The sequence below is a fragment of the Crocodylus siamensis genome, chromosome 1 (assembly GCF_052110815.1).
Source record: "Crocodylus siamensis isolate JL-2025a chromosome 1, ASM5211081v1, whole genome shotgun sequence".
In the NCBI taxonomy this organism is placed as follows: domain Eukaryota; kingdom Metazoa; phylum Chordata; order Crocodylia; family Crocodylidae; genus Crocodylus; species Crocodylus siamensis.
In genome coordinates, this window is record NC_143395.1 from 373,565,217 (window position 1) to 373,577,987 (window position 12,771).

The 12,771-nt window shown below is 44.0% G+C and overlaps 1 protein-coding gene across 2 annotated transcripts in view; it reads left to right on the forward strand.

Moving 5' to 3' along the window:
- The first annotated feature begins 1,036 nt into the window (after positions 1 to 1,036).
- CCDC169 (coiled-coil domain containing 169) overlaps positions 1,037 to 12,771 on the forward strand; it is a 45,938-nt gene continuing 34,203 nt past the window's right edge. The window contains exons 1-4 of one of the 2 annotated variants that reach the window (XM_090031729.1): positions 1,037 to 1,136; positions 10,740 to 10,822; positions 11,331 to 11,441; positions 11,534 to 11,574. In XM_090031729.1, the coding sequence (XP_089887855.1) occupies positions 1,066 to 1,136; positions 10,740 to 10,822; positions 11,331 to 11,441; positions 11,534 to 11,574 (306 nt within the window). In that variant the 5' untranslated portion in view covers positions 1,037 to 1,065. The remainder of the gene's footprint in view (positions 1,137 to 10,739; positions 10,823 to 11,330; positions 11,442 to 11,533; positions 11,575 to 12,771) is intronic. The other variant, XM_090031730.1, reaches the window with a different exon arrangement.

Here is a 12,771-nt window from a genome sequence, read left to right on the forward strand (position 1 = left end):
TGTGGTGGGTTTCACAACCCTGATATGCTCTAACCTTGACTGAGTCTGCACTGCGAACAAAAGTGCCGTGTTTATAATCCATCAACAGTCCATCCTAATGGGAGCTGCGACTTTTATACATAACTGGCTGTTAAGTGATACATACTGATCAGACTTCAACATATACAGCTATTAAAAAAATAAATAATATATATATACAGAAGGAAGAAGTGGAGCATTTTTGGGTGTCTGTTGCATGCATGCACCTGGTGGTTACTCCTTTGTCCTCAGCTCCTCATCACCACATGAAGCCCAATTTATGGAGTGTCTTATTGAATTGAAATAAAATTGGTCAGAGACTTGTGTGTTTGGCTTGATTTATGATTCAGAGCTAGGGACAAGCTTTCAGTTGGGAGTCAAAGAGAAAATGTGGGCAGCTTCCTCCGTGACAGACTAGACCTCTATCTTCAGTCGTGTCCCCAGGAGCCCTGGCTCGTACAACATCTGTTCAGCAAGGTTTTTTCCCTGACATTTTTATACTAGAGAAAGCTGGGGAGTGGATGCGATTAGGGTGCCGCAGAAAGTATAACACCAGGTTCCTTGGGAAGATGTGACATCTTTTATCAGACCAACTAAGGCTCTGCAAAGATTGTTCTGGGCACGAATGCTTTTCTTCAGGTATAGAGGAGCACAGGCCCGGTCTGCTTCTGCAGCTCGTGCCTGCAAATTCTGCAGCTCTGCTCCCCACAGCGCCTGCACTGGCGCATCCCGCGGAAGCTGCTCAGACCGTGTTTCCTTGTTTACAGCGTACTCCGCTGTTACTGTCCCCAGCAGCCGATTCTTGTGGGGGCGGGGGTAGCCGCGTGGGTATGCATGCAAATACGGTAGAGGGTGAGCAGCCCTGGTCCTGCAGCTTGACTCGCAGGGGAGAGGAACCTGACGGAGCTGTCACGTGGCCAGCCGGCCTGCCGCACTGGAGGGTAGTCACGTGACCCGACACCTGCTGTTGCTGGTGGCGCGTCACGTGAGCGTCACTCCGGGCGACGGCGTTCGCGTCTCCAAGGGCGACGGCCGGCGGGCGGGGCCATGGGGGAGGCGGGCGGCGAGCGCGACCCCGAACACCTGCGGCTGGAGCTGGGGCAGGAGGAGCGGATGACGTAAGTGGCAGGGCGGAGCCTCAGGCTGAGGGTCCTGTGGGCGGGGTCAGGCTGAGCCAGGAGCCGGGGGGCAGGAGGGGGAGGTGCCTGGCTGGGCCAGGAGGCAAGGGCAGGCAGTGGGAGCCAGGGAGGGGCAGAGGGGGGCCGCCCTGCTGGGCGCACAGGAAAGGGGCAGGGAGCATCACTGCCTGCGGGATATGGCCTCCTCCAGCAACACCCAGCGCCCGGCCTTCTTCCTCTGCAGCCACTGGCTGGGGACCTTCCTGGGAAGCGTGCTCACTCCCAGGGGGTGCATCCTGCCACTTGTGTCAGCAACTCTCTCAGCAGAGGCCCCTGTGAGCCATCTCACAGTTGTGACCTGCCACCGGCCCACGTAGAGGTCACCGTTCAGGCCCAAGATGAGGCTCGCTGGGTTTTCAGTTTGCCCAAAGGAGAAGGATAAATAACGCCCCCCTCCCCCTCGAAAACTTTTAAGAATGTCAGGGACTCAAACCCCAACTTCCCAGGTCCGTTGTCTGACTGCAAGAGACAGGCAACACCAGCAAGGTCTTATCTCAAAGCTCTTTATTGAAGCATGCATACAACAACAAAGAGCAGCCCGTCTCCTCTAAGAACCAGCCCCCCTTGATAAGAAGTAAGCAAGTTTATATAGACAGTTTTGCGTCACAAATTCTACACTTAATTGACTCAACCTCTATGGCTAGTTAAAAACTTTTAGTGCGCATGACACGATACAGTAGGTGGGAATTTCCCACTGTAAGAGAAAGCAAGATATCAGGTTAGTGTGAGAAAACTAATTAGTTCAAACTGTCTTTTGGCTACATACTGGTTTTGATATGTTAAATCAGGGAGGAGGATTGCATCCCTGATTGTTTCAGCTGTGTCTTTGAAGCACTGAGTCTGCTTTGTAGATTTATCTGTGGTCTTGTTAATTTCTACAGCTACACAATAATAGGCTTTGAGCAGTTCTTACGCATAAGCATCTTCCTTATCATCAAACATGCAACTTCTTTTCAGCACTGTTACTTATGCTAGTGAGTTCAAGGTAGGTTTAGTTTGTACCATCCCTATTTATCAACTCATATTCCAAATGTCATCCTGCATACCGAGAGTTCATGATTATCCTGTTTATGGCCTCTCAGCAGTATTTTTCTTTGTTGGCTTTTGGGCCTGCTCTCAAACATCATATATATCAAGAACTAAGAACATGAGAAGCTGTATTTAAAAAAATCATTGGTGGACTCTGGAAACCAAGCATTTAGGAGTCAGGAAATGCCCAAAACGTCTGTGCAATTGAATGTGCCTCCTGTGTGCTGGTGCGTTACACTACAGTCTTTTGATTACATGAGCACGTACTATGTTTTTTTCTGTAGGACCTTTGTTGCATTCAGTATTTCGGTTGAAGGTGAATTGGAGATGGTTGGTGAAGGAGAGCAGCATATGCAGGACCCCCATTTAATTTGTTGCAGAAATTGGAAAATGTGCAGTGACAGAGATAGGATGGTCTCCTGGTTAAGCCTGATTCAGTATGCGCCATCCTTTCTGTGCACTGAGACGGGGTCCTGGGGGAAAGAGTAGTGAGAAGTATGTGATCATGTAATTAAACCCTTTGTTGTAAAGCATACATACCAGGGAGCTGAGTTAGGATGTCAGAGATTACTGACGTTTCCTAACTTGAATGTTTGACTTTGGAATCTTAGGACTTTTCTTTTAATGGAGTTGAATGTCTGTGAGAATGTAAGTACGTGGCCACAGTATGCTCACATATTGTATACACACGGACCTCTTCAAAACACTGAAGTGAATCTGAAGTGTGCATTATATGTGACAAATACAGTAAGAGCAATTTGCCGCTTACTGAGCAAAAGGAAAAGTAAAATCTATGATCTAAAGCGGGGTTCTCAACCTTTTTTATTCCGACCTTGGCTTGTCCAGACCCGCAACCCCCTGGCCCTGCCAGTGCCCAACCCACAGTCCCCTGCCAGTGCCCCTCATCCCCAAGCCACAGCCCCCTGATTTTTTGGCCATGTTGGTTTCCCTCATTCCTGATCCACAGTCCCCTGCCCCCCCACCCCCCAGTTCTGCTGGCGGGGACCCCCAGCCGCCTCTGTCCTGCTTGGGCCAGAGCACAAGCAGCGAGTGCAAGCCCCTGTGTATATGGGCACTGGCCCTGTGCCACTGGCCCAGGCATGCAGCTCCCCACTGTGAAGGAGCTCTCCTGCCTTCTTCCCCAGCTAAAGGGCCAGGCATCTACTCCCCCCGACTTCCCCTGCCCTGCCACAGCCCTATGCCTGGCCACAGTCCCCAGCACCTGTGCATACAGACACACATCCCCCCCAGCACTCCAGACAGTCCCCTGGACTTCCATCCCCCGCTCCCCATACACTTACCTATGTCCAGTGGCTGGGACTGCTCCCACAACTTGGCCTTGCTGTATGCTGGCCATGTGCATTTGCACGCTGATGCACTTGTGCCTGCAACCACCAGTCATCTCAAGCAGCGCTTGCAGGCTGCAACACATCCAGCCTGCAAGGGAAAACCCGCACTTCCACAGGTTTTTCTGGGACTTCCTCGCAACCTGTTCACATATTCTTGTGACCCACGTTTGGGTTGCAACCCACCAGTTGAGAAACACTGATCTAAAGAGAGCATAGCAGTGAGCAGGTTCAGCTCCCTAGCTGCTGCTACTCAGTTACTATAAGGAAAGATCTTTTTTTTCATTCTACCCTTTAAAATTCAGGCATGTATCTTATTTTGGGGCATATTATATATAAGAAAATACAGTAGTGTGTCTAATGTATACATGTTATATACACATTCGTTTTGTAGGAAGGAATGACAGTGGAATGCTGTGGTGTGGCACAATTAGGAACATACCAAATTTATGTTTTCGCAGATTCCAGAAAATCCAGGCAATGCCCACGAAATCCATGGAAAAAACCCTCAAATTTATTGAGTGCTGCAGCAGCTTGGTAGCGAGGGTGGGCTGCCTGCTCTAAGGATTGCCGGCAAGGCGGCTGCCACCCCTGCCCTTTGCCACTGATGTGCTGCAAGGGCTGCCTGTCATGTGGCCCCATCCTTCTCCACCAATTGGCGGCAAGAGGCGGGGCTACATAGCACGCAGCCCTTGCAACCAGTCAGCGGGGAGGGGTGGGACCACATGACAGGCAGCCTCCACAGCCAATCAGTGCCCAGGGGCAGGGCCACCAGGGCCTTTTGGCCAATCAAAGGGGGCACACTCCACCCACGAAATGGCGGCCCAGGTCTGAGTTGTGCCTGTAAAATCAGAGGGCAGCCCCCGCAAATTAGGTAGGTCCCTATACATAATGTTTCTCTTTGCGGCATATAGAAGACGCATTATTCTTTCCATCCCTGCACCATGTGGGTTGGAGCATGGCACTTCTGATTTAGAAGTAACTTGCCAGATTTGACCTCTTCTTTTTGTAGAACCCAGATGGCTTCTGATGACTTTCTCTGAGGTTCAAAGGGCACAGCTCATGCTGGAAACTTCTCTCTGAGTGGCCATGAATTCTTCCATCTTGCTTACCCCTGCACATTCATATTTCTGCACTATATCCAAGATGAAGATCACTAGAACCTGCTTTGTTTTGTGCTAATGAGCTGTGGCCATCCAGCTCCTGGCAAGTTGCTTTTAAGTCATTCCATTTGGTTGGGCAAAGTTGGGGGAAGTATTAGTACGTAACAGAAGTGCAGGTCAAAATGGGATAGGCTATTGAGTGATATTGGATGCTAGTTTTAATTAAAAACGTGATCTTCAAAGGCACAGAGGATGAACAGTAACATTGTGCTTAGCACCTCTCAAAATCTGGTCTGTAGAATACAATCCTCCCCCCCACGCCCCAGTCTTTCAGTGTTATCGAGAATTAGAATTAGAGAGAGGAAGGAAAAAGAGATCCACTGATATAAACTTACAGGGCTACTTTTACCTGTGTGTGTGTGTGTGGTTCTAAATAAGAAAGGAGATGCAAAGGCAGTTATCTTTCACGGTTTGTTTATTCCACTAAAGCTTTGTTGCTATGTAATGTATTTGTTACCTAGCATTTAATTTATTTACAGCAGTGCCCCATATACTGCTCCAACTCCACTAGAGTTTTATCTTTCAAAGAACTGGGCATCAGCTTAGAAAACTGACACTGGTTTGCTAATTTGGATGGAATGAGCACTCCCAGAGTCAAAGGTGTTTGACATGACCCTGTTACCTTATGCTAAATAGTTAAGCATCATTTATGGTTTTGAGTAGATTTCAGTCTACTTAGTCCCATGAGAGACATCTTAGAAAAGTTGTACCAAGGCATGGGATTGTATCATTAGGATGTGTGTGAGACAGAATAAAAAAATACATATACAACATTATGAAATTTGATTAGGTTGGTTATGCAAAACATACTTAATCAGAATTGATCAAAATCCCTTTGTCAAAGAGAGGATAGAGAGAAGAGCTAAAGTCTCTCGTTTTGTCAAATAAATCCTTCTTAGAGGCGAGGAAAGGATTAAGAAGGATTAGTCCTATTGTTGAATTTCAAGTGGACTGCTGTGCATGATAGTTACCTTTTCTGTGTCTGACAAATCAGAGAGATGCAAGGGCAAGAAGTGATAGGATAGTAAAGGGGCAGGGGGGGACAAGACTATGTGCATGCTTTACTTTTGTACTATATATGCCCTTGTAGCACTACAAAAAATAATGTCTATGTGTTCAGGCTGTTTATAGCACCTTTTGTAGTGCCACACTTAATGTGTAGACGGTTACCTTAGTGCTACTCGGGATTTCTTAGTTCTTTAGCATTCTTGAGTGCTCTGCTTTCCCCACACACACCCAAAAGGGAGGGAGCGAGAGCAACTGGATCCCTAGCAACCTGTGGGGAGCAGAGCTGCGTCTCTGCTTGCTTCAGGGGCTGTCACAGGTCTCTGCTGCCTTGCTCCTTAGTGATGGTGGCAACAGCTAATGAAGTAGATGAGGCAGCCCAAGCAGCTGTTGCTGCCCAGATTAGCTGTTGCTACCTTGTTGCTAGAAAGTGTGACTTTGGTGGGACTTTGTAGCACTCCAGCCACAGTTTTATGAATGTATGTACACTGTAGCACTCTATTTTTGTAATGCTTCAAAATGCTGATTCCACAAAAGGTGCTTTGTAGTGCTGGACAACGATGTATGCACGCAGCTGAAGTATGGCTTTTGTAGATGGTCTCAGCAAAGATTTCATTGTCAGTCATGAGTGGATGCTCTGGGCTGGGAATTTGGCCATGACAGCTTTTGCTCTGGACCCTGCTGTATTTCTTGCTGTTGTGATGCCATTTAGCTTGTCTGGTCCAGTCTTTCTCAAGCCAGTGTGAGGTAGGTGGTCCATTCCTGCTAGTTCTATATGATGCAGATATATTTGGTCAGAAAATTATTGGTCAAAAGACATTGTTTGCAAATCCCATTAAGGCTTACCAGCAAATGATTGTTTGGAGAGAAACTGAAGTCTGTTGGTTTTACCCAGGGTAAGTACTTGAGATAGGCCATTTTAGACCCCATAGCTTCTCTTTCTAAAGCTCTTGAGAGGGGTAAAAGAGGGAAAAGTGGAACCTGAAACCAAAAAAGGAACATTGGAACATCAAAAATTATATCTCATTGTTTCATTCACCTACCAGGTCTAATTTCTGACTCTAATCCATCAGTCCATTGATTTTCTATTCTTCCCGTTTGTACCAGGCATGAGCTTTAACACAGGTTGTGTCTGGTACCAGTAGACCTTCTTATTTGAACCAAGACAGGCGGTCTCCTTTTCATGCTGTAATTAACATTTATTGTCTATTCTAATGTATAATGCACTTTACCTGCTTCTCTGACAGCAACATTCACAGTTAGAATATACGTGCTATTCCCTAGGTTTTTTTGTTCTTTTGCTGACCAATGGAAGATACTGCATGTAAATTTAACTTTATCAATGATGTCATATGACACGGTCAAGTATAAATCTTGTGTTACCATCTGGAATCTTAAACAATGATTTCCCTGTGTATGCTATCTATATAGTATACTCATAGGCCATTCCACATCATTTTTATATGTGTATACCATTGCTGTACATACTGTTCACTTAGGAATTGATCCAAAACCCACTGAAATCAATGGGAGTTTCTCCACAAACTTAATTTAATGGGCTTTGGATCAAGCCCAATAGACCAGACATTGACTGCCTCTTACACTGATGAACCATGACTTCTACTTGTATGAGTCTACCGAAGAGGCTTCTCCTTTAAGCAAGGGATTTACACTCTCACCTGCCAGACAGTACCTACTCATTTTGGATGATTGTTGATATATTGCCGTGAAATGTTTAAACAAATTCAAAGAAGTTAAAGAAGAAGAACTTAACTTGTTATGTTAACGGTTATGTTACTATAGACAGAAGTCAGCAAAATGCTTGTCTGGCAAATATCACGTGAAATGTTTTTGAAAGGGAGAGAAGTGTGTATAATGGTATACGACTAAGAAGGCTTAAAAGTCATGTTTGTACTTGTCTAATGTCTAGTAAGAATAAATGTCTAGTAAGACTTGTTATGGTTTTAGTGACAGTTATTGTGCCCACGATCAGGGCAAGGTGTTGTAGGGCTGCCACTAAAGATCAGAGACAAGTAACTTAAAAAAAAAAAAAGAAAGAAAAGAAAGGACAATCTTAAACCAGAAACCCAGCCAGTTTTCATCTTTTCATGCTTTCAGCCAGCACTTGGTTATCTGAGTGGTGTTTTTTGCATAGAGGCTGTGATTCAGGAAAGCTTTCTTATTCAGGACCACTAAAGATATGGTTATTTTCCACTGAAATCCATGAGATTTAAGCACACGTTTAAGTGTTTCCACTGTAAGGGTTCTAAATTGTCCTCTGATGTGGGGAAATTTCAAAACCTTAAATACTTTGAGATTAAGACCATGTTAAAGCACACCACAATCCCTCCAAGTGAAAACCAAGACACTGATCCCACAAGCTGTTCTACATGGTCAGGTACCTGTACAGCATGGAGCTCAGATGTGGCCTGTGACATTAATTCTTAGCACAAATAAATCCAAGTAAAAAATACTAAGTACTCCAATGTGATGAAATACTTGCAGTATTTATACAGTCAAGTAGAATGATTTAATTCCGTATTTTCTCTCCTCCAGAGCAGGGACTGTGTTTTGCAGATGTTCACACACCAGTGATAGTCATACATAATGCGAGCCCGACATGTCTGTTGGCAGTGGAAATGTTTAATAACAATATGATTTTTGTTTTTCAAAATTGCTGTCAATTTCAGCTGACAAGTGAGAAGGAAGACTTTTTTCTCTAACTACCAGTGTAGCAAATTCAGCCTTAACACCCAATGCCACCTGCTTTTTCTGTGCGTATTCTCGTCAAGAGTAAATGTAACTGCGACTTGGCTAGCATTTTTGCTAATGTTGCAAAAGGAAGAATGTGATCTTATTTGACCTTTAGGAGCTACTGTATATGATTTTTGCATATTAACAGGCATAAAAATTACTTTGATTGCAAGCTGCAAGCATATCCGTTTTAGTTATAGTTATCGTTCTCCTAGTGATATGAATGCTGAAGTTGGGATTTGTCATAGAAGGGAAACTAGACTTTGTAGGCTTTACCAGTTCAGCTCTGGTTCTAACTAATTTCAACTGGAGCTTTTGCTATACATGTTTTGGAGTATGGAGGGGGTTTTTTATTCTACCTTCCTGAAATCTCATCTAAATACTCATGTGGCCATTAGAATGTCCTCCTCAAACTGGTCACAAAAACAAACACTGTAAATTCTTAGTCAGTAGCAGGACAAAATAGCATGCTCATGTTGTGGTACCCAGTTTTGTGTTTGCAGTTGTATTGTTTTAGATTATGATCTTAATTCTTGTAAAACAAAGCAGGTCAGACTTCCTCATCAGATCAAAGGAAATCTCCAGGAACAATCAGGCTGCTGTCATAAGCATGGATGGTTATTTACTAGTTAGTTCATGATGCTAGAAAGCACTGGGAAGCATTCCAGCTAACTCCCAACTCCCATCTTCTTGCATTTCTGTCAGAGTGCTGCCTTTAAACCATGCTTCTATACCTTTTGAATATGCTTATTGATCACATATAATGTTCCCCATCTACAATGCTCATGACTTCTAGAGAGAAGATTTCTTTTCCTCTATCCCACTTCACAGCATTGTGACTGTTGGACTTTTTTGTGGAGTAGGAGGGAATGTATGTTGCCCTTTCCCATCTGTTACTGCTCTCCATCCTTCTGGTCACCTACAAGGGCATAGGGTCTTCCCCTTTCCCAGACTTCCATTTTTTTTATTTGGTGGATGCAGATGAGTCCTCCTCCCCTGTGAATAGTTCTAGTCTCTCTCCAAGGTAGCAGGAGATTGAAATTGTGGTGGTACCTGGCAGTTTCATTGTTGCCTACCAGAGGTTCTGAAATTTACCTTTGCCATTAGTGTGTAAAACATTCTTCCCCCAATTAAAGCTGTAGGTCATGGGGAAAAAATGTTTGCTTATCTCCAGAATTTTTTCCAGGGGAAGTTTTCTATTCCTCATGTTATTTTAATCAATGGCTTGAGATAACAGTTATGATATACTACAACAATACATTTCTGAATGAAATCTGAGTCATTGTGGCCAAAAAAAAGCTTCTGAAAGAGTGATTAGTCACTAAGCATTGAGTCCTAAATTAAAAATAAGAGAATTTCCAGCAGCACATTTCTCGGGTGTTCTCTTAAGCATCCAAAACTATGGTCATCATTTGTCCATTAGCTTAGGGTAATGCTGTAGAAGAGATGCTAGGGGATACACATGGGTTGGCAGGTACGGAGCACTGCCACCCACCACCCCATGCCACTGGCTCCCAGGAGCAGGGCCAGGAGGAGGCAACGGTAGCGGCTCCCTTCTGAGTGCTGCACAGGTGCCATCTGGCCATCTGGCTGGGGGGGGTGGGGGTGTAGCTCTCACGTGGCGGCTGCTGCCTCCATCCACCACCCCATGCCACTACATGCAAGCCCTGCCTCCCCACACCCGCCGGCTGTGCGTCCATCCACCGCCACCCCCACCTCCCCACTGCTCCACATCTGGCCACTGACACCAAAAGGGGTACATTCCTTAAAAAAGGTTGAAAACCCCTGCATGAGCTTAACACCTGATGTTCTGCCAGATACTGATGTTTAGTGTATGTTGTTTTACTATGAAAGTGATTTGGTTCACAGAATTTCAGAACTACCTCACTCCTTTCCCAAACACTGTAGAAACCCTACAGAACACGTACAGTAATATCACAGTCTACATTAGTGATCTCCAACCCATGACTCGCACATTACCTATGAGACCCTTTGCTGTTGCTTACGGCCACAGGAAATTAAAGCTGAGGTTGACAGAAAAAGCAAAGTGGTAGGTTACCAGCAGCACAATTTTTGCTCAGGATTGTTCTCTATGGATAAGTGAAGGTTGGGGCATGCACTCCTAGAGAATATAATATAATAATAGAGACATAAAGGACATTTCATTGGTGCATACAATCCAAATTATTTCTTACTGTTAATAACGACTCATATAACTATTTCACTCATTTCTCTAAATATCACAGGGAAATGCTGGAACTCTCAATATTTGAATTGAAAAACACAGTAATGGAGCTGGAAAAACAACTTGGCAGTGTTGAGGATGAAGGTAAGTAAATTATAGCAAACTCCTGTTAAAACAGTAGAAAACACAGGCAGTGACCTGCTCGGTGTGCTGCCAACCAAATGCCGAGGGACAGACTCAGTACTATAAATTCTTGTATACAGATTTAGGCTTTGTCACATAAAACAGAATACTTTTCACATAGAGCTAACCTGTTTTTAGTGTTGTTTTAGCATTTAACATTGGAAAAAATAGCAATAAAAGCTGTGGAAATCCTTTAGTCACTTATTTTGTACTTTTTTCATATATTTATTACTGATGGAATTCATATAAAACATTTGTTAGAGTTCCTTGGTGAATCTCAACCTGAAGCCCATTGAAGGTAGTGAGATTTCACAGGAGGATTTCACCTGTTACCTTTTTCTCATTCTTTTGCATGTAAAAGGATATTTTTTTGAAGAAAGTTGGAGTTTATTTGAATTAGCAAGGTTCTAATATCAGAATCATTAATTACATTTAGAATGAAATATAATAATCCTGTATTTCTTTGAAGGCAATGAATGGAAAACTAGATATGAAACACAAGTTGAACTAAATGGACAGCTAGAAAGGCAAATTGGTCTCCTTCAGGAAAAGATGGACCATATTCATGGAAATCCAACAGGTAGAAATAGGCATTCATTGATTTTCTCTCTCTAGTTTTCATCATTCTATATTAAATTATATCACTGAGTTACATATTTTGTTTGTTTGTAGATAGATTGTCCTCCATTCGCTTCTTTGATCAAATGCCTGTGGTGAGTACAGTCTCATTTAATTGCACAAGCATCTAGAAAAGCACTGCAACTAAAACATATATAATAATGTTAGCCAGTGCCAGTCAGAAAAAACAGTGGCCTATTCCATAATCTGTAACTGTTACCTGCTTTAGTTTTTTAATTGTGTTACCTATGCAGCTGTTTAAAAACTTAAGGCATTTAACAAAATGGGTAAATAGAATCCTAGAAAAGTAGGGCTGGAAGGGACCTCCAGAGGTCAACCCTCTGCCTGAGGCAGGATCAGCCCTATTCAAAACATCCTATACAATTCATAATATAAACTCTATATAAGACATCTGTCAACCCTGACACAACACAGACCTAACACCCTAACCTGCCACAGGGGAACCATGGCAGCCAAGGTCCTACTTCTATGAAATGTTGTCAGTATATGCTTAACAAATCTTGGGTAGAGGGCCATGCTCCCCACACTGTAGAGGAAGGCAACCCTCCCCCACCGCCCCAAGTCCATACCAATCTGACCATGGAGTAAAACTCCTTCCTAATCCCAAATATGGGGATTAGTGTAACTGGGAGGTGGGGGGGAGTGGAGTGCTCTAGTTAGGAACCTCTGGCTTTGTTCCCAGCAGGAACATTAGCACACCCCAGTCAGAGTCCCCATTCTTGGTTGTAGCCAACACCCCGTACCTCTGAGGGAGGCTTAAAAGCACCCTGATACATGTAGTAGAAAAGGGAGGTGGGAGCAACCAGTAAAGCACAGAAGCATGGGAAGTACCCATAGCAGAACATAGGTATAGCTATGCCCAGATCATCTCCAGTAACTGTCCAGCTTCTTGAACACCTCCAGCGATGGAGAGTCCACAGCTTCCCTATTACAGAGGTATAAATTGTAAGTGTATTGGTCTGTGGACTTAGGCATACAAGGTTCTTTGGGTAAATCTGATATCTTTTATTAGACCAACTCAAATAAGGAGATTTTTCCCAACTATTTGAGTTGGTCTAATAAAAGGTATCATATTTACCCAAAGAACCTTGTCTGCCACAACTTCCCTAGGCAGTCTGTTCCACTGTTCACTATTCCAACAGTGAAGAACCTTTTCCGGATATACAGTCTAAACTTATTTTGCTGCAACTTCAAGCCATTGCTCCATGTCTTCCTCTCTGCAACAAGAGAGAAAAGGAGATTTCTTTCTTTATGGCAGTCCTTCAGGTATT